General features: G+C 45.5%; 2 protein-coding genes across 2 annotated transcripts in view; one reads left to right on the plus strand and one right to left on the minus strand.

Annotated features, from left to right (window-relative positions):
- Positions 1–20,446, minus strand: part of WDFY4 (WDFY family member 4) — a 254,300-nt gene that overhangs the window by 62,114 nt on the left and 171,740 nt on the right. Inside the window, exons 45-47 of the mRNA XM_007178732.2 lie at positions 14,905–15,025; positions 11,727–11,812; positions 10,193–10,255 (exon numbers count right to left, since the gene is read on the minus strand). Coding sequence (XP_007178794.2) covers positions 10,193–10,255; positions 11,727–11,812; positions 14,905–15,025 — 270 coding nt within the window. The remainder of the gene's footprint in view (positions 1–10,192; positions 10,256–11,726; positions 11,813–14,904; positions 15,026–20,446) is intronic.
- Positions 108–875, plus strand: LRRC18 (leucine rich repeat containing 18). Its single transcript, XM_007178731.2, has one exon. It carries the CDS (start codon positions 108–110, stop codon positions 873–875), a length of 768 nt encoding a protein of 255 aa, XP_007178793.2.

A 20,446-nucleotide genomic window follows, 5' to 3' on the forward strand; every position in this document is an offset into this window, starting at 1 on the left:
TTCTTATCAGAGTCTATCTTCTAGCAGTTTCATGTGACTTTTTTCTCTAACTGATCACCAGTCAATCAGAACAACATACTTCAAACATACCCCCTTACTAAAAGAACATGGCCAAGGGCGGGAAAGGCCCCAAGGGTAAAAAGATCACCCTCAGTGTGGCCAAGAAGTGTATCAAGATCACATTTGATGGGAAGAAACGCCTTGACTTGAGCAAGATGGGAATTACCACCTTTCCCAAGTGTATTCTGCGACTCAGTGATGTAGACGAGCTCAACCTTAGCCGGAATATGATCAGGAAGATTCCTGACTCAATCTCCAAGTTCCAGAACCTGCGGTGGCTGGACTTGCACAGCAACTATATTGACAAGCTCCCTGAGTCCATCGGCCAGATGACCTCTCTGCTCTACCTCAATGTCAGCAACAACAGGCTGACCACCAATGGGCTGCCTGTGGAGCTCAATCAGCTCAAGAATATCCGCACTGTGAATTTCGGTCTGAACCATCTGGACCGCGTGCCTGCCGCACTAGGCGCTCTGAAGGAGCTCCATGAGGTGGGGCTCCATGACAACCTGCTGAGCACCATCCCCAACAGCATCTCCAAGCTCCCCAAGCTGAAAAAGCTCAACACAAAGCGAAACCCCTTTCCCAAGCCAGAGGAGCCGGATACGTTCATAGATTCCGTCAAGAGGCTGGACAACCTATATCTGGTGGAGGAGAAGGATCTATGTGGGCCTTGCCTGAGAAAATGCCAACAGGCCCAGGACAAGCTGAACAAAATCAAAAGCATGGCCACGGCGGCACCGAGAAGGGCCATCTTTTCCAGTTTGGTCTCACCCAACTCCATGGCCAAGGAATCCCAGGAAGATTGGAGGTGACCTGGGACCCTGACCCTAAGGCAAGAAGGGAAAAGGGAGGGAGGCAAGATGACAATGGGCTACATCCTCACAAAACTGAGGGATTCTTCCGTTACTGCAATAACTCCTCCAGCCAAGTCCATAAAATACCTTTCCCTAACTCCTTGGCTTGTGATTTTGTTGACTGAAGGGCTTTTAGTTCTTTGCCATTCTGTACACTTCTGTCTTCTCTGCATGCGCACACCCGCACATACAAGCACAATGAGTCAGGAAAGGGACATCTGTCTCACTTCTGCCCCAGAACTCTCCTGCCTACAGCCCGTGGCCTGGGCAGCTGATACAGCCAGCACACTCTTAGTCTCATTATCACACATTTCTGGACCAACTGCCAGCTCCCCAGTGTGGAGCTTGTTCTATTGGAATGCTTTGGGCCAGGCTTCAAAAGTCAGGCATCTCTAAGCATGGGTTGGTAGGTGGGCAGATGGACATATAGTCTTGAGAAGGGGACAAAACTGGGCCACAGAGATGGGCAGATATTATCATTAAGTATTGGCATTAACATCTTGGGCTCTAAGCAGTCCTATCCCTTTCTCTTTCCTGCACTTGCATAATTTGCTCTAGGAGCTTTCTAGACTAAACCTGCAAGCCCTTGACTGGCTGTGAATGAATGAGGTTCACTCCTATCTTATTATGTCCATGCTTTTCCAGACCTTTGTGGAATAAGGAAAGAATGGGTGCAGATAGGGGTTGGTGCAGTCAATAGATAAACATCTTACTAGGCACTGTGCTAGGTGCAGGGACTGTGTCCAATGGGGGAAAGCCTGTCTTGCCCTTTACAACCTGTAGGGAAGACAAGTTGAAAGAAGACTTTGTTCTTTATAATGCCATTGTTTGAGGAAGTTAGGAGATCAGAGCCTAGTGGTGTGCAGGGCTAGTCTGGCATAGAGAAAAAGCCAAAGACTCTGCAGTTGGACAGATCTGAGCCCAGAGCAGCTCTGCTTCTTACTTGCCATCTTCCTGGACATTTTACTTAGCTTTGGTCCTTTCATCTGTAAAGTGGGAGTAATACCAGCCCAACTCCAAGCGTTGTCATGCGTCTCAAGCAGATAGCTCACAGAGTAAGTACTCAGTAGAAGTCAGTTCTCTCTAAGAACTAGAGCTCAGTGCATCTTAAAGCTGAAATACTACTTTGAACAGTGTCTTCAGTCACTCTAGATCTGTTGGTAGAACTCACAATAGCTGAGAACCTTCCCTGTACCACTCACTCACACCTTTATACTGCTTAAAAGAAAGGGATCAAGGAAGATATCCTTAGGAAAGTTTTTCGTAGTTGTTGTTGTTTGTTTGTTTGTTTTAAATCAAAGCTTTCCTGTGTTGGTGGCAAGTTTTGTAGTGGTCAGTGGAAAAGCACTGAGAGATAAATATCCATTAGTTCAGCGTGACTAACGTATTTCTTTTTCATGTTATAAACCACAGCAGACAGCATACTTCATTTCTTCACTCCTCACTGCTTATTTTCCTTTGAAATGCTTAGCTGTGACAACTCTATCATATTTCTAAAATCTCTGAAGATATAGATTCAAAATTCCCTTTTCAGTTTTTCTCTTTCTTAAATGTTTTCTATTATAAAAGTAACAATACCACAACATAGTTTTAAATATAGCAGCTTAAAGTATCCACAATTCTACTGTGTAAGCCAGCTGTAATATTGACAGATTTCCTTACTAGTTATTTTTCTGTGTATATTTTATACATAGTTAAAATAATAGCATTCACATCATTTTTATCCTGCTTTGAAACCCATGTGGTTACATGGTCTTAATAACCATAATTTAAAACATCTGTAAGATAGTCAAACATGGATATACATAACTAAGTTATTGTTGGACATTTGTTTCCTGTTTTTCACTAATAGAAATCATTTTGTGATGAAGCCTGTATGATTAAGATTTATTTAATGTTGTATTAAAGAGTGTGGTTTTTAAATAACTTTTGATACATGCTAGTAAGTAGCTTATAAAAAGTTTACACCCATTTATATATCTACCAGTAATATATTAGAGAGCTCATTTCACTGCACCCTTGTGAACACTGAATGTCATTCTTTATATTTTTCCCTTCATTTAATGTCCACAATGATTTCTTAGAAGTCCTTCTACAGATGAGAGGAGGACACATGTCTGTGAAGTGCATGATGCGATGTCATGCCTTAGGCCTAGGAGACCCCACTAGAATGTTGGGCCTTGAACATGTCCCTAAGTAGCCATCCTGCTATTTTACCTACTTCATCTCTGACCCAAGAAGCACAGAATCCATGCAGGGGCATTTGATCGAAACAGAAAGTGATGGATAGTTATTTGGATACTGACCATTTCTATTCCTCCCGCTCGAGACACTTTTTCTTCAGAATTAATGAGTTAAGGAAAAAGATCTCCCTGTGCCCCTACAAAGAGTCTTGGTCTGGACCCCAGGTTTGCCCCTCTACCCCCTCTCCTGACCATTGCAGCAACTTCCTCCACTGTGCTTGGTTTCCAAAATCTCTCTGCAGCACCTCTCCTGGATTTACCTCCAACGGAGTGGCTGGCATGCAAGATGACATTTTTTGCCATCCTTGATCTCTAGGTGCTTTACGGTGCTTTCATTCTTATAGCCATGTCTTAGGAAGGGGTTTTAAGTGCATTGAACTTCACCAGGATTGAGAAATAAACAAGCAGGGGGTTTTGATTTGTCCCAGGATACATTCACCTTAGACCCCTGGTTCATCAGAAAACCCAGGCAGTAAGATGAATTGAAGATGGGAGGTAGAACTCAGTTAGGAAACATCTTCTATATTTTATTTCTTTTTCTGTCAAGGAAAGGTGTCATGTTGATGTTCCCGCATGCCCTAAAATACTGCAGTCATCTTTACTTTCTGGAGAGTATATTAGGCCCCAAAATACTTGATAGGAACGTCACAGGGTTTTCTCTTTCTTCAAATAGAACAAAACCCCTATTCACACTAACCCAGTCACCACCGTCTCTGAAAGCCAGGCGTGACCTACGTGACCCCTGTGCGACCTCTGCCCTTGCTGTGTTTTGCCTCCATGACCTGGAGTAATTGCCTTGGCCTCTTATGTCTTCATCCCTAGGATACGCTCAACATCTCCCTTGAGTAGCTTATGGCAAAAACCTGAAGGCTAATCAGCTCTGAAGAAGAAAAGCCCTCAGTTCGGAGAAGAGAGTGCAAGGGAAACGTTCTGGAAGCCAGGCTCTCCAGTGCCAGCCAAACCACTGACTTGTTTCTTAAATTCATTTTGCCTCTCTTGCTTTAGACAATCTGTGTGTGAAAATGACTTTGGGAAATATTTTGTGTGTGTTTTTTAAATTTATATAGAGGAAATATTTAAGAAAATGATAGACATAAATTATAGACAATTAAAAATTTAAAAGAAGCCTTTAAGACTTAAAAGACTTATGGTCTCTACACTTCACTTGAACTGGTGAAATCCCAACACCAGTTGCCTCTTATAAGTTATGTATGTAAAATGCATTACCTCAAGCAACTAAAATCTATACAAAGAATTTATACCAAAAAAACCAAAAATACTATAGACAAATCAAAGTAGAATTTTAACAAATCTTTCAGTAATGCAAAGGTAGGCAGGAAAAAGAAACAGAAATGAACAACAGAGGAAAAAACAGGAAATGAGAAATGAAATGAAATGGCAGACTTATGTCCTAACATCTTAATAATTACATTAAATGTAGATTGTCTTCTTTACTTGTAATAGCCCCAAACTAGAAACAAGCAAATTTCCCTCAATAGGCAAGTGGTTAAACCAATTCTGGTATATCCGTATCATGGAATATTACTCAGCAATAAAAAGGAGCACGATATACACAACAATTTGGATGGATCTCAAGGGCATTATTCTGAGTAAAAACAGGCCTATCTCCAAAGGTCACAGATTCTATGATTCCATTTATAGAAAATTCTCTAAATGACAAAATGGTAGAGATGAAAAACAGATCAGTGGTTGCCATGGGTTAAGGATGATGAGCTGTGTTAGAGGGTGGGCATAACCAGGAAGTGGTAGCATAAGAGATATCTTTGTGGTGATAAAAGTAACTGCGTATGTTGACAGTGGTGGTGGTTTCAAGAATCTACACGTATGATAAAAAGGACAAAGAACTATGCATACATATCGTATCAATGTCAATTTCCTGGTTTTCAAACTGTACTATAGTTACATAAGATGTAACCATTGGTGGAATTTAAGTGAAGGCTGCATGGGGCCTCTCTGTATTATTTTTGCAACTTCCTGTGCATCATAGTTATTTTAAAATAAAAAAAAAATCTTACAGACTATATGCAGTGATAAACAGATCTTTCTATATCTGCCAAGTGCTAATTTATGAGTAACTATGGCAAGTTTAAAGTTCCTCAATCATCCTGAAGAGTTAAGGCATTTCAGGAGAAAGAGCACCTTAACTTCAGATCACTGGCCTAACTTAAAATTATCCATGTTGATCTTACCCTTGAAGATTCCTGAGAAAGATGTTAAAATAATAAAAAGACAATGCATGGCTTCTCAACCCATGTCCCAGGTTTTCTGGTAGTGGCTGGGTACAAGTAGCAAGTGGGGTGGGGGGACCGTGAGCCAGCAAGTTGCTCTTTTCACAGTTCTGGACTTTAACGCACCTGCCCACTGCCCTATGGAAGCACCTTGAATGGGTGGACAAAGGGGCCAGGCTTGGTGCAGAGATCAGGGCTTAAGTTAGGCTTCTGCCTAGAAACAGGTCTGAGGTCACAGCTAAGGATAGAGCTAAGAGGAGACCTGAACAAGTAAGACAAGGAACAACACGAATGGGGGCCAAAACAAGGTCTGAGCAGGACCCAGGCAGAGCTCACCGCAGGTCACTGGGCTCCACTACCCATTGCCTGTTGAGCCAACCATGTGAGAAGCTCCACAATGCCAGGGCATTGGTTATCCCACCAGGGTGTTTAGTTCACTTCTGGTTCCAATTCTGCTCTAACCCTAGGGTCTGAGCTGTATAGCCCCTACAGTTGCCCTCCCAAGGTGTGCTTTACCAAGAAGCCCAAGGAGCATGTTTCTCCATTCAGTGATGGAGCTGAAAGTTCTCTTTATCAAAGTAACCATGCACATTACAGATTCTCAGCCTCCCAACTGGTCATCAGTGACGATCTCTGGAGAGCAGGGACTGAAAAGGCGGAAGCGGGGAGGTGGAGTACTTGAAATTTAGCCTCCAGGCTGCTAGCAGTGGTGCCCTGATTATCGTGGAAGAATCATCTTCTTATGGGAATTTACAGCTTCTTATGGTTGGTTTTCTAAGTTCTTTGTTTTTCATTATTTTTCAAATAATGTTTCAAAGGAAACTCATTCATTAAAGGAAAGCTATAAAGGACCGTACATACTCAACTGCAGAACTTCGTGCCAAAAAATGAATTTCATCCTAACCATTACATTTAAGTTAGCTATACAACTGAGAGAACATTTCAGAAATTACAAACATGCAGATACAGTAAGGCCCCAAATATAAGCACTGCCTCACAACCAACAGCTTCTTTTTTTATATATATATATATATTTTTTTTTTTTAATTTATTTATTTAATTTATTTATTTATTTATTTTTGGCTGTGCTGGGTCTTCGGTTCGTGCGAGGGCTTTCTCCAGTTGCGGCAAGTGGGGGCCACTCTTCATCGCGGTGCGGGGACCGCTCTTCATCGCGGTGCGCGGGCCCCTCACTATCGCGGCCCCTCCCGTTGCGGGGCACAGGCTCCAGACGCGCAGGCTCAGCAGCTGTGGCTCACGGGCCCAGCCGCTCCGTGGCATGTGGGATCTTCCCAGACCAGGGCTCGAACCCGTGTCTCCCGCATTAGCAGGCAGATTCTCAACCACTGCGCCACCAGGGAAGCCCCCCAACAGCTTCTTTCAGCCCAGGGACACTTTCGTCTTGATGACACAGCAAGTGAGTATTTCAGAACTTGTCAGGGACCATGGCTATGGAAGGATGCCTTTAGCCCATTCAAAGGTGTGTACTGTGTGCAACAGACATTTGAGAGAGGAAAGGCCAGATAGGCAACCAGGCCTTGTATTTCCCTGAGTTTTCTAAACTCTGGGCTCAATAAGAACTGAGATCACTGGGAAGCAATGGAACTGAGCCAGATCATGCTAGCATCCCAAAGAAATGTCTGTACAGAAATAAGCCCAAATATTAGGGCTCTATTTTTTCAGAGAATCAATATAGAAAATTATATTCTATAGTGCTCTTGTTTTTCATTTTTTATAGAAAGGGAATTGCCTTCTTTGTTACCCACTACCCTATTTATTCAGTGCCAAGAGAAAGTATGTTCCAGAACAAAAAAGTCCCCCAAACCGTCTGTTTCTTGTTATCTGTTGCTGGAAAATTATGTAACCTAGCACAATTGTTTGGTTTTTCTTAGTTTCAGGACAATTAGAGTAACTAGATCATTCCAGGTACCTGATATCATGTCTATGTTTTTGTCCTTTAAAGGAGTTTGGAAGTAATTTTTAAAGGATCATTATACCCTGTATTTAGTTTTGAAACTGTTTCCAGCCCTTTGTGGAAGGGTACAGATAACTTTAAGTATAAAGATGTGTGTTTCTTCACATATTCATTTTCAACCAGCTTCCCTTTCCCTGTAACTTCAGCTATTCTCACGTCTCTTCAGAGCCTACCTATGTCTAACATCGTGGAGTTTTTTGGCCATCAGACACGTTTCCAGGGGCATCTAGCTGGCTTTACATTAGAAGCCCCTATATGCTTGCAGAGCCTTGCACCTCACAGACGTCCGATTATGCCACCATGCTGGCTCCAGAATGGTCTAGCCTTGTGCCATGGGGAGACAGAGGAGGATTATGGATCCCAGGCTGACCTCAGCTTTGCAAGTATTTTCTACTTGGGATCCAGGCCCATAGAACATCCTTGGAATTCAGTTATGGAGACAGCCATTGTCACCGAAATTCTAGGCAAAACTCTGGTATCCAAAAGCTCTGGTTTCCTATACACGGGAGATGGCCTCTAGAGGGGCCAGATCAGTCATGAAGAGCTGGGGGTTGAAGATATGAAAACCTGTAGCACAGGCCAAGCATCTTGGGCCAGGTGAAAGCCCGCAGAATGGACCATGCACCTCCTTCAGAGAAGAGAAGCTCATGTTCGCTAGAGTGTGCAAAGCGCAGGTAGGCATTTTTAAAGACTCAGTGTATGAATTGGGCTTTGTTCTTGGTAATCCAAACAAAAAATGGCCAAGTTCATTCCAGGCATGGGGCAATGGCCAGCCAAGCCTTTCTAAGGCTGGGAGCCACTACTGCCTTCCCCTCTGAAACTTGTGTAGGCACACTGTGGCTGGTAGGAGAAGGGCTGGGAGAAACTCAAAGAGCTGAGAACACAGATGCCTGTATTTAATCAACTGCTCCATAAACATGCCCAAAATACACAGCAGTTGATTCTAAAACTAAGCAAAGGAATTACAATTTATTGAGCACCTACTATGAGCCCAAATCAGGTTGATCCCAAAGTCCATGGCTGACCACAGCAGCACAGCCTCACCACATGTCCTGGCTGCTTGGGTGGTCTCAGAGCCTAGAACCAGCTCTTCGGCTTCCTGATTTTATCAAAGCTCTTCTTCCATGAGCTTAGATACGTATTTCTCTGGAGCACCTCTCCCTTGACTTTTGAAACATATATCCAATGACCTACATGACATCTCCACCTGGATATCTGACAGGCATCTCAAAATTAACACGTCCAAAATCGAGCCCCTGATATCCACTACACCACCAAAGCAGTTCTTCGTATGGTCTTCCCCATTTCATCTTCCAGTTGCTCAAGCTCAAATGCTTGGTCTTATCCTTAAGTCCTTTCTCTCACACACACATTCCCCACCCACACTTGATTTGTCAACAAATCCCACCAGATGTACCTTCAGTCATGTACAAATATGTCCACAGTCTGAGCACTTCACACCATCTTTACTGCCACCACCCCCCCAATCCAAGCCAGCATCATCTCTCACCTGCATTACTGCAAAAACCTCCTAAACAGTATCCCAGCTTCTGCCTTTGACCTACTATGTTCTATTCTCAACACAGAAGCCAGAGTAAGTCTTTTAAAATATAAGTTAGGTCACAAGATCCCTCCAATGTTTCCCATTTATTCAGAGTAAAAGGCGACCCCATTAGCATGAGCCCCCAAGGCTTACATGAACCCTGTTCCCTCTCTCATCTCTGCTCCCACTGACTCACTGCACCCAACCACTATGGCCCCAGCCAAGCCCACCACACCTCCCCTTGGGGCCCTTGCTCTCCTCTTCCCTTGGCCTGAAATGTTCTTTCTTCAGTTATCTGAATAACTTGTTTCCCCACTTTGTTCAAGTCTTAATTCAAATATTAACTTTCTGGGTGAGGTCTTCCCCTACCAACCTAAGATTTCAAACCCAACCTCGATCGACTTTGGTTGTTATCATTATCTAATATGCTTTATATTTCATTCATTTTGCTTTCTGTCTTTCTCAGAAGAATGTAAACTCAATAAATGGGGAGATGTTCAGTATTTTGCTTGTTGCTCTGTGAAGCAGCGAACACTACACATAACAAACTATGGATAAATCATTTTAAATAAACTGATGACACCCATTCCATAGTCATTATAAATATTTTGAACATACCTCCTCCCTGCCCCAGCCCCACAGACTCCTGGAGAAAAACAGCAACCACTGTCCTCTTCCTATTCCCCTTCCTAACTGAAATAAAAGCACCTACCAATCCGGAACTGGCCTTCCAGAGAACTGGGTACTTGTAAGGCGGGGGCGCTTAGGAAGGGGCCGTAAGCATTTTGTTTCCCAGGAAAGATGCTCCATATCACAGACTCATAAATTAGCATCTGCTTTGCACATCACTGTACATTTATTTATTTAGCTTCTGAGTTTTCAGAGCCTCGAATAGCAAGGACAGACCTGGGACTGCGCACACCCCAACCTGAGGGCCTGACACCAAGGCTGGCCCTGGGCTGCCCCCTCTATGGGCAACCTGCCCCCCACAACCACAGGCAGAGGCGGCTTCCTGCCATTTTGGTTTGAACAAGCCTCAGAGCACTTGGGACTTCAAGTCTGTTGTAGAGGTTTAATTGGCAGAAGGAACTAGGGGAGTAGGATGAGGGTTGTAGGGGGATGGGAGAGAGAAAAACTAAGCAGAAGGCAGATTGACATGCTCTTTGCATGCCTTCTTAGCAGTAGGGTCAGGCCAATGAAGAAAATCAAAGCAAGGCCAACCCTTGCCCAGAGAGCATGGCTGGCCTCCTCCCTGCACCTGTTACCTTAGGTTGAGCGGCTCCTCCGTGAAGCCTTTTCCTTTCAAGCCGGGCTGGAAAGAGCAGAAGCTAGACAAAAAGGGAAAGGATTATTCTATCAGCAGAGTCAAGACTCTTCCACCACCATGGGAACATTTTTGGAGGGAGGCTAGAGGTTGGGTTTATTCTTGCCCTTCCAGTGGGCCCCATTTGCCCCTAGATCAGGGTGTACCTCTGAGGCACCCCATCAGCACCCTCTGCCATTATATGCTCTAGCCTTAATAATAGCAATGATAACAATAAAACAATAGTTACAATAAAAATTATGTGTTTTAGAGACCTCCTCTGGGCCAGCACTGGCATTTCCATTGCTGATTTTAGCAACCACTGTAGTACTCTAGGGATAAGTGCCATCTTACTTTCATGCTCCTTGAACAAGGGTGGGGTGTGGTTGGCACTATTCACTGTCTGAGTTATGGATGTATAAGACTTCTAGCTCGACTGTGAAAAAAACGTCGTTTAATGCACAGAAATCACAAGGGAACATGAACCTGAGGTTCAGCATTGTATGTCTACTTCTTTGGTTTGGTCTAAAACGGAACCTGAAGACATTTTAGGAGGCGATATAACAGCAGTCCTTCGAAGAACCTCAAAGGGAGAATCACAGTCAATGGAGATGCACCCGGAGCTGGCTCAGACAGCCTCTCTGCGAGAGTTGTTTTTCTCCACTCTGGCCCTGCCCTTGGGACCCAGCAGCTGGTCCTGGTGCCAGTGACTGGCCAGGGCCGACAGGAAGGTAAGGCTAGAACCTCTGAGCACAAAACGGCCTGGGACATGCAGGCCAGGGATGTCAAATCTCACCTCAGAACTTTCAACCCTAAGTGGAGCTAAATGTGACCACTTCTCTATTAATCCAGCTTCTGTGTGGTCTGTTTATGGCTAGGAACCTACCTTTCCTTTGGCCTCTTCTAGATTCTCTGCAAGTCTACCTATCTCTAACTTTAATAATATAAATTTAAAATTTAAACTCTAGCTTAAACTCCTTAGATTGATTAATCTCTTTGGATAAAGAGAAGTTAAACTAAAACAGCATGCTTCTTTCTTTAAGAAAAAAGATGTTCCATGCAGCAGTGGGAAATCAGTTGGTAGGAATTCTTTCCGATAAAATATGAAGTCAGAACAAATAAAATTGGCAACTGGGATCTAAAAGGAAGATTAAGCCAAAAAAATTACTTGGAAAATTAAAAAATAGAGCCAGAATATTCTGGAAGGCCCATTAAATATGTTGTGTCTGCACATTTTTTTCTCCCTTCAGTTATTACTGTCCCAAACTACTTCAGTTCATGAAACAGAGCCAGTTTCCCAGGATTTAGGGAAGGAGCTTTTATAGTTTTCTCTATACTTTTTTCCATCACTCAACAGTTCTGTGGGTAAGTTCTTTCTCGTGTCTAACCTAAATCCTGCTCACTGTGGGTTGAGAACAATTCTCCTGAGAACAGAGCTGTTCCTCTCCTATTGGTTCACGATTAGTCTCCTTAGCGGAGGATTTTCAAACCCTTACCTTTTGAAGACCTTACTCCGATCACTGTTGTGGAAGACAAGAAATTTGGAATATCCATTTCGGAAAAAGATCTCCAGGGCAATGTCCTGTAAAGAGAACCCCTTTTACTGCTCTGCAGTTTCCTGGAATGGAGAACCACCCCCCCGCCCCCCTCCTCCGCCAGGGCAATAGAGCCATGGCTGTGGGTCATTTGGGACTCTGTGTCAGGCGTGAAAGGATTTCAATCTAAAATGGAACCAAAGGATATGAAAGGGCGAACCTCAGGCATGCGTCCTCCGAAAAACGAAACTTAAGAACTGAGAGGCTGATTTCCCACAAATGCCTGATTTACAGAAGATCGAGACTTACCTAGTGAGCAATGAACATCCACCAAGAACCCCTCCCATCCTCAAGCCAGTGAACTTACAGCTTGGGCTCTGGCTGGACGCCCCCACTTGTGCTCCTTGCCCATAGATAAGCTGACCCTCAACGGATTCGCCTGTAGCTCCGGACAGCCTGTGTTTCGTGAATGGCTATACCTCTGCTATTCCTGAATTAACTCAATTTCTGGTAATTCAAGCTTGCCTCAGTTTACCTCTTTATCTAGGTTGACACAGGCACCCCTTCCTGGTTAGTCCTTCCAACCTCCTGCAGGGGATATGGAGGCCTTGGTGACAGTGACGAATGGGGTCCCCACAGAATGAGCAGGAGGGCAGGAGACCTAAGAGTTCCTTTGGCTGAAGCAGGAAACAAGAGCCCCACTCCCAGGGCAAGCGAGGAGGGGACAAAGAGAGGAAAGTGCCCAGTAACACCTCCAGACACTTTTACTTCCCGGTCAAGGGTTTCATTTCCTGAACCAAAGGGTCATCTTACCAGAAACACTAGGGGAGCTGGTTGAGTGGGTGCAAGTCCCAATCTGGGCAGCATCTTACACCAACCCACAGACTTGAAGGCACAGGGTGCTTTGCCAAACCACTTTGCTGAGCCATTTTGACGTGGCCACACTGACATAACAATGTTGTTTCAAGGGTATTTTGTGAATGCCTAAATGAACTCTACCTGCTTTCCTTTCCTCCTCCCTCCCCTTCCAATCTATAAATAACAGACTTGGAATAGTGATAGAGTGAGTCCACATATAGGATCAGATGGGGTCAGCGAAAGAATACCCAGCACTTGAGGGAGGGCCTGGGAGAGGTGAGGCCTGGGCATGGAGGGAGAGGTGGGGAGGGGGAGGGTCAGACTCAAAGATGGGGTCCTGCATCCAACAGCAGTCAGGTCCTGCTCCTGCCTGGCTGGAAGTGAGTTCTCAAAGTCCAGTCCATTAGATTCCTGAGCAGAGGGAAAGTATCTGTAATGATAATGAAACACCCCTCTCCTCTGTGGGTATACATAAGAGCCACAGATTTTTTTTCTACAAATAGAAATATAAACACTGTGCAGAGAGATGATGAACGTAGAATTTATGAAGGCTACAGCTTGTCCCAGCAACCTTAAGTGCCCAGGCTCTGACTTTCCTCTGGGAGAATCTAGGGCTGGACAAATGGTGGCCTTGCTCATGAAGCTCTCCCAGCCCCACTTGGCCATCACACATGCTCTCCCACTTCTGGTTTCCACCACTGTCAGGCTAACCAACCATCTGGAAACAATCTCCTTTTACTGGGGAGAAAGACACTCACTTACTGATAATCTATTTGCTACTATATATAACCTGTAAGTAGACATACAATTATTTAAAACAAATTTTTTTTTGAGTACTTGCTATGTGCCTAAAATGTGCTAAGTGCTGCTATATATGTAACGGTGGAAAAGACAAGACGTGGTCACCTGTTCACTGGAGGGAAATGGAAGCCCAGAGAGGTGCCCGACTGTGCCAAAGCTGCAGAGCCGTGCTCAGGACTGGGCCCATGCTGGCTGTGGTCAGAATCATCAGGGCAGGGCCTCCTCCACCCGCCCCTTTCTAGTTCACTCTCCTTTCAGAGAAGGGCACTAAGGGCAGGCAAAATGAGAACCAGCTCTTTGTGGGCAAAAGCAGCGGAGAGGGAGGGAGAGGGAGATAGCTGGGTCAGATGTCAGCAGCTTGCTGGACCCTTGTCTGCAGGGCAGCTGATCCTCCCTAGAATGAGCCCCCCCCCACCCCCCGCAAAGGCTTCCTTGAGCTTTAGTTTCAGAGAATAATAATGAGGCCTCCAGCAGGAGGATCAAGGGACAAAGAAATTTACAAGTGAAAGGCACACTTATTCTGTTCCCAAGGGCCTAGCACTGTCCCTGTTGGCCTTTGCAGAACAGTGACCCTGCAGCAAGGGTGAGCGGGGAGGGATCTGGGCTCCTCCCCACCCCCAAGGGTGGTCCCTCCTCTCTTCCTCTGCCAGCTGCCTGGGAGGCCCCTGGGCACAGATGCAGCTTTGCTATTGCTGAGGTTGGGCTGGTGAAGGCAAGATGTGTTTGAGGCCAGTGGGAGCCCCAGAGTTCTTCCCCAGAGTTCTTCCTCCTTTTGCCACTGAGGTGATGCTTCTAAACCAGGTGATGGTTCTCCAAGGTGGGGTATGAGAAGCATGTGGTTGTGACGAGCTGACAGCAGAGCTCTGCCTCTGGAAGGAATCAGCTCTGTTTAGTACCTGGATGAGCCCTTGAATGCACTGGACAAGGCTCTGGGATCCTGGTTGGAGGGGACAGTCAGGAGATCTCTAAAACACCTGGCCCAGGAAATGACCAGGAGCTTGAAGGTAGGTGAAGCTGTGAGGAGGGCAGAGGGTAGGGGCTGTGGCCTGAGGAGGTGTCCACGTGGTCAGAACAGAGGGCAGACTGGCACTCAACTCTCAGTCATCGGCTCTGCCATGAGGCAATGGAGCTGCCCTGTCCTGTATTCCTGAATCTCCAAGGCAGCTCTAGGGCATGTCAAGGGGAAAATAAAGCAAAGAGGCTGGATCCTAAATGACACGGTGAGAGAGAGAAGGGCCCAGTGGCCAAGTGGCAGGGACTGGGGAGAGCGTGAAACAGAAGGCAGAACTCCATCCCAGCCAGGGGACCAGCCCAACATAAGCCACAGGGATTCACAGGTGTCTCAAAGGGCCCTGGGCTGTGCACAGGTGAAGGGGGTCAGGGAGGTGTGTCCCTCACATTCAGATGGGGCCTCAGTGGCACCTGGACCACCTGTGCCCAGAAGAGATGGTCCTCCCTCCGACCCCCTCCCGGGACACACCTGCAGGAGAAAGCGCGCCTGCCGGAGCTCCCTGAGGTCACCGTAGCTGTGGCGCTGGCACGAGTAATGGTCGGAGGACCTGTCTTTGCTGCACATGTTGAAGATGAATGGATCGCTAATGCTGAAAAGGAAGCAAGACACGCAATGAGAGGGTGTCTGGTAGGCTGTTCCCCTGCCTGCACCGTGCGTGGCCCACCTGAGTTTCTGGGACACATTGGAGGACGTGCCAGCCCCCACTGACCTGATAAACCCTGTCTGAGCACCTGTCTGTGTCAGCCCTGCCCTGAGGAGTAAGGCGGAGCCCTGCCCTCACCAGGGGAGGGACAGCAAGGCAAAGGGCCCACCTCCAGGACAGATAAAGACACAGGGTGCGGAGTGTAAGTGTGAGAAGACTCTCTGAGTACAGGGGTCAGAAATGGGCTGCGGGGTTGTGGGGGAAGAATGAAAGAGATGTGCAGTCAGGTCTGGAGAAATTTCAAGCTCCTGGAACATGAGGCAGAAAGACAAGCCCTGTCCAGCATGGTCTCAGGCAACACGGAGCCCTGGGAAGACCAGCCGTGTCAGTCGGGCTAGCACCTAGTGTAAAATGGGATAAAGGGGCAGAAAACTCTTGAGTCTTCAAAGAGGCAGGTGGCAGGGCTGAGAGCACTGATGGGCTGGAAGACAATGACCCCAGCGTTAGCAGTGGACCCAGAGCACCGTGCCTGGACCACGGACTAGTGGCATTGTAGAGAGCAGAGGATGGGCCGGCCAGGCCGGATGCTGGATGCCCGCTCCCGGAGGTCAGAATGACTCCCCTTGGGAAGAAAGGGAGAAGGGGGGAAGGAGGAGTCATGAATTTGACTAAGTATTTATCCCAAAAAGAACAATTTTTGCACTGGAAGTAACTGAAATACCTTCAGACAACCAACCAGATGAAGCTTTCCACCACCAATACAAATGGGGACTTGAGAAATAAATTTGATTTCAGTATGGACAGTTACATTTCTGATCATCTGAGTTACATAGCAATTTTGCATTGTGTTCATGACCACAAAGCTCGGATAAAACACCCTTTTAGCATTGGAGAAAGGAAGGGCCTTCCAAGCACCTCAGCCCTCCATAAGACTGTGTGCCCACCACAGAGCCGAGGAGCCCCGCACCAGCACTAGGTGGCAGGAATGTGTTTTACCTCCTCCCACCCCAGCTCCAGGGGTGGCCCTCACCGCCCAAACTCCAGGGCAGGCCACACTTCCAGGGGAAATGGAAAGAGATCAGGCCATCACACAGGCCCGCGGGACTTCTCTGGTCAGCGGTCAGAGCTGGTGCAGCATCTGCAGTGCTAAGAGCTCAGACTTGCACACTCTGCAGAATGGTTACTGCCAGGTAGAGGGGAAGGCTACCCGCGTGGGACACAGCCTGAGCCGGCTGTTCAGCGCCCACATGGCCAGACCGCACCCCTGCGGACTCCTGCCCCTTCTCAGAACAACCCTCTCAGGGCCCCTGTTCTGAGCCACACTGCTGTAGGATGGTTGAAACACAAATGTGGCTTTGGTTCTGGATGCTTCTGCTTGGATGTTTTAATTCAAATCTACTGCCGGCTGAGGCCCTTTGTCCATTATTAATGCTTCCCTCTGGGGCTAAGCTGAGCTTCCCCTAAACTTCCCTGACTCCCAAAGAGGTCGTGGAGGTAATTCTGGTTCCTACCCTTGACTTAGGCCAAACAGCATTCCAGGTAAAGGCACTTGTGACAGTGACAATGATGTGATCTGTGGCGTGTTGTCCTGTGGCCCCGTTCTTGTGGGAGCACAGCAAACACTCTCTGTACCTTAGCTGCACCTTTGGTTGGTTTCTCTCCCCAGCTGACTATGAGTGAGTTCATGGGGGCACAGACCTGTGCCCATGGATCTCATCCTCCACATCTTTCCTGGAGCTCTGGGCATGTTTGCTGAGTGGACTGACCACCGTCATGCTCTACAGCCTGCTCGGCACTTCCCTGTCCTTGATTAATTTGATCCACGTGATGAACCCTTACTGAGAATGTGTTATTATGATTCCCATATCAGAAATGAGGAAACTACATTCCAAAGAGAAGAGGTGACTTTTCCAAGGTCACATGGAACTGGATTCAAACCAGGTCCTCTGAATCTAAAACCCAAGCTCACGCAGCCGCACCTTTTCTCCCCTGAGGCAGACAGGCTGGCTGGCAATTACAGAGCTTCCCCCACCAGCTCCCTCCTTCCAGTTTACTCTGTGCAGACTGATTCTCAACCTAGGACTCTGAAACACTGGTGACATGAGGAAGAATGCTCTGGAGAATGCTTTTAGGAAGGAGCTTTTAGGAGGAAAGATGGTCATTCTTCTCCTGCTTGTAGGGACTGAATAATCCATAAGGCAGGAATGCTCAGACAGACTCAGTTTCTCAGGAAGACTAAATTGTGAATGACATTATTGAGTTCACTGATGCAGGGTCCAGATTGGAGTTCCATCGTACAAAGCATTAGTCACACAGCTAGGACTGCGTCTCTTTGCCAACACTATATTCTACGTGTGCATTAAATCAGAGTTCAGGCCCCCAAGGTCAATGAGTAGAAAGGAGTCGCTGATCCATGTTCTTCTTTAGATGGAGCTGAGACCACAGTTCATAGGATGCTGTTCACAGCTCTTGCATGACACCTATAATGATACATGCAAATTGTCCAGGGTGGTCATAGTAAAACTTTTAATATTCTTAACTAGGGAAATCACAGTAAACTAAATGATAATCATGATATTGATTGACTGGGTCTTTGGTAATAGAAGTGGATTTCAAACTAAAACATACTTTGATTTGCCCCACATTTGTATGTATCCAATTGTTGTCAGGAATTTATACCTGGAATTTATACCCAAATAACTTGCTAGATCACAAACTCTTTACCAGACACAGCCCACATCTGACTGATCTATGTATCTGTGGAGTCTACCACAGTGCCGGTACAAGACAGACTTTCAATAAGTATTTGTTGAATTAAACAGAGAGATGATGCCTTAAAACTGCTGACTGATGTGAAGGAAATATCTGACTAAAAGCACCCCATCACAAAGAGCCAGTTGGATGGTTTGGATTCCCACCAAATGAATCAAATGCTCTACATTGTGAGCTTGGCTGCTACTGTTATGGGTTGAACTGTGTCCCCTAAAAGATATATGTTGAAGTCCTAATCCCCAGTACCTCAGAATTTAACTTTATTTAGAAATAGGTAAATAACAGAAGTAATAAAGGGAGGTCATTAAGATAGGCCCTAATCCAGTATGACTAGTCTCCTCATATAAAGGGGAAACTTGGACACAGAGACAGACACAAATGGGGAGAAGATGGCCATGTGACCGAGTGATGTATATACAAGCCATGGACCACCAAGGATTGCCAGGAAACACTAGCAGCTAGAAGGGGCAAGGAAGGATCCTCCCCTAAAGCTGTAGAGGGAGCATGGCCCTGCCGACACTTTGATTTCAGACTTTTAGCCTCCAGAACTGTGAGACAATAAATTATTTTTCTTAAAGCCACCCAGCTTTTGATACTTTGTTACAGGAGCCCTAGACAGCTATTGGGTTGGCCAAAAAGTTCGTTCGGGCTTTCCACAGGATGTTATGGAAAAACTCTAATGAACTTTTTGGCCAACCCAATTAGTACAGTCACCCTATTCTGCCAAGAAGAGATCCCACTGAAAGCAAAATATAACCTTCTAGAAAGGGTCTTACTTTCTAAGGAAAGTTCCAAAGTACACAAGCCAATCACTGCTGGAGGATTGGAAGTGTTCTTCAGTTTTATTTGGGATATTTTCATGGTACACTGGGGAGTCTCTTTCAAAGTCTAATGCTCAACTGAACTCAAATTGATGGCAGTCTTTTAGAGAAACATTTCAGAGTTGACTTAGCTTTATTTTTAACTGGCTTATTTATGTATCTTCCTTAGTCTCCATGGTCAAAATAAGACTTAATCCCCATTGATCTGACATGATCTAATGGCCCATCTCTGAGAACCACAACTCCACGAGTGCCAGCATTTTCCTAGGGCAGTAGACAGGGGATCAGAGAGAACACACTGTCTGGTTAACAACACTTCTTTGAGGTATGGGGACTAAAATCACCTATGCAATTCCCAAACGATATTCCAAGGTAGTAACTTATTCTCACTACTCTCCTACTTGCATTCTAGAAAAGTACATTTCCAGACTTGAGTACATCCAACCTGACAACTGGGCTTCTATTAAAAGTGCAGATATAGTCCATTTGATCATGATTACATACACCTCATACACACAATTTACCTAATCAATAAGGTCTTCTCTAACACCAACTCAATTTAAACCAGAGGTGGAGAGTGAAGCAATGGTTTATGCAAGTCATTTCATGGGCACGCCATGCATATACGTAGAGGAGAAAGCTTTCATCAGCTCTCAGAAAGGCGCGTCGGCAGACCCATTGTCCATATTGATCAGTATCAATAAAACATGAGCAATAAGATGGGAATGAGTGTGCCAAGTATTAATTATGCTCCTGCCTTGGAAAAGAACAGAAGACTCACTGCAACTGGTGAACGTTTGGTATGAATAAAAGATGGAAATTAGCAGAGAGAAAAAGGCCAAGCATTTTAAAACAAACCTAAATCAAAGGAGGGTGGGCTGACATCTATCCTTCCGTACTCCTTAAACTCTTGCTTCCTGACAGAGGCTGGAAATGATATGACACCTGGGAGTTAAAATTCTTAGTTATTGGCAGGTAAGGCTCTGGTTCCTCTGTCAATAGTCTTAAAGAGTGGTTCTCAAAGTGTAGTCCCAGACCAGTAGCATCAACATTAGCTGAGAACTTGTTAAAAATCTTCAGCCCTAACTCAGACCTACCACATTAGAAACTGGGCTGATGAGGGGTCCCAGAAGTCTGTTTTAACAAGCCTTCCAGGTGATTCGATGTAGTTTAGTTTGAGAGCCACTGGGCTAAGAGGTCATTTTGTCATTACTTGAGCCTTGGCTAACCAGAAAATAAATCTGCATCTAAATTTCTCCAAAAGTGATGAAAACATACAACTTGAGAACTGAACCTTTAGCAAAAGTGCAAACACAATTTGGTTTTGAATGACAGTACTTTATAAACACTAGAGAATTAATCAAGAAGAACCGACTGAACCCAAGTAGACCAACTGCATTTGATCCTAAAGAAGAACCTCGGAATTTCCTGCCAAAGACCTCTGGTATTAGTTGGTGTAAAAATGACTCTTCAGATTTCTACCCAAATCTCACCCATCCTTCAAGACCCAGATCTTAGCCTCCTTCCTCAAGTACCTGTCCCTCACCACACAAGCCCCATGCCATCTCTCCAAGCATGAACCCCGAAGAGTCCTCAAACAACATATGTTTTGTCTCTTGATGATAGTGTGTTCCAAACTCTTTCCAAAAGAACCTGTTTATACTGCTGATTGCACTCATGTGCCTTACGGGCATGAAGGGGCAGGGCCTGATGTCTTGCATAAGGATGAACAATCAAAGAAGTTGTTGAATGAGTAAGCTGATGGGACTAGATT

This window comes from Balaenoptera acutorostrata, chromosome 16 (genome assembly GCF_949987535.1).
Source record: "Balaenoptera acutorostrata chromosome 16, mBalAcu1.1, whole genome shotgun sequence".
In the NCBI taxonomy this organism is placed as follows: domain Eukaryota; kingdom Metazoa; phylum Chordata; class Mammalia; order Artiodactyla; family Balaenopteridae; genus Balaenoptera; species Balaenoptera acutorostrata.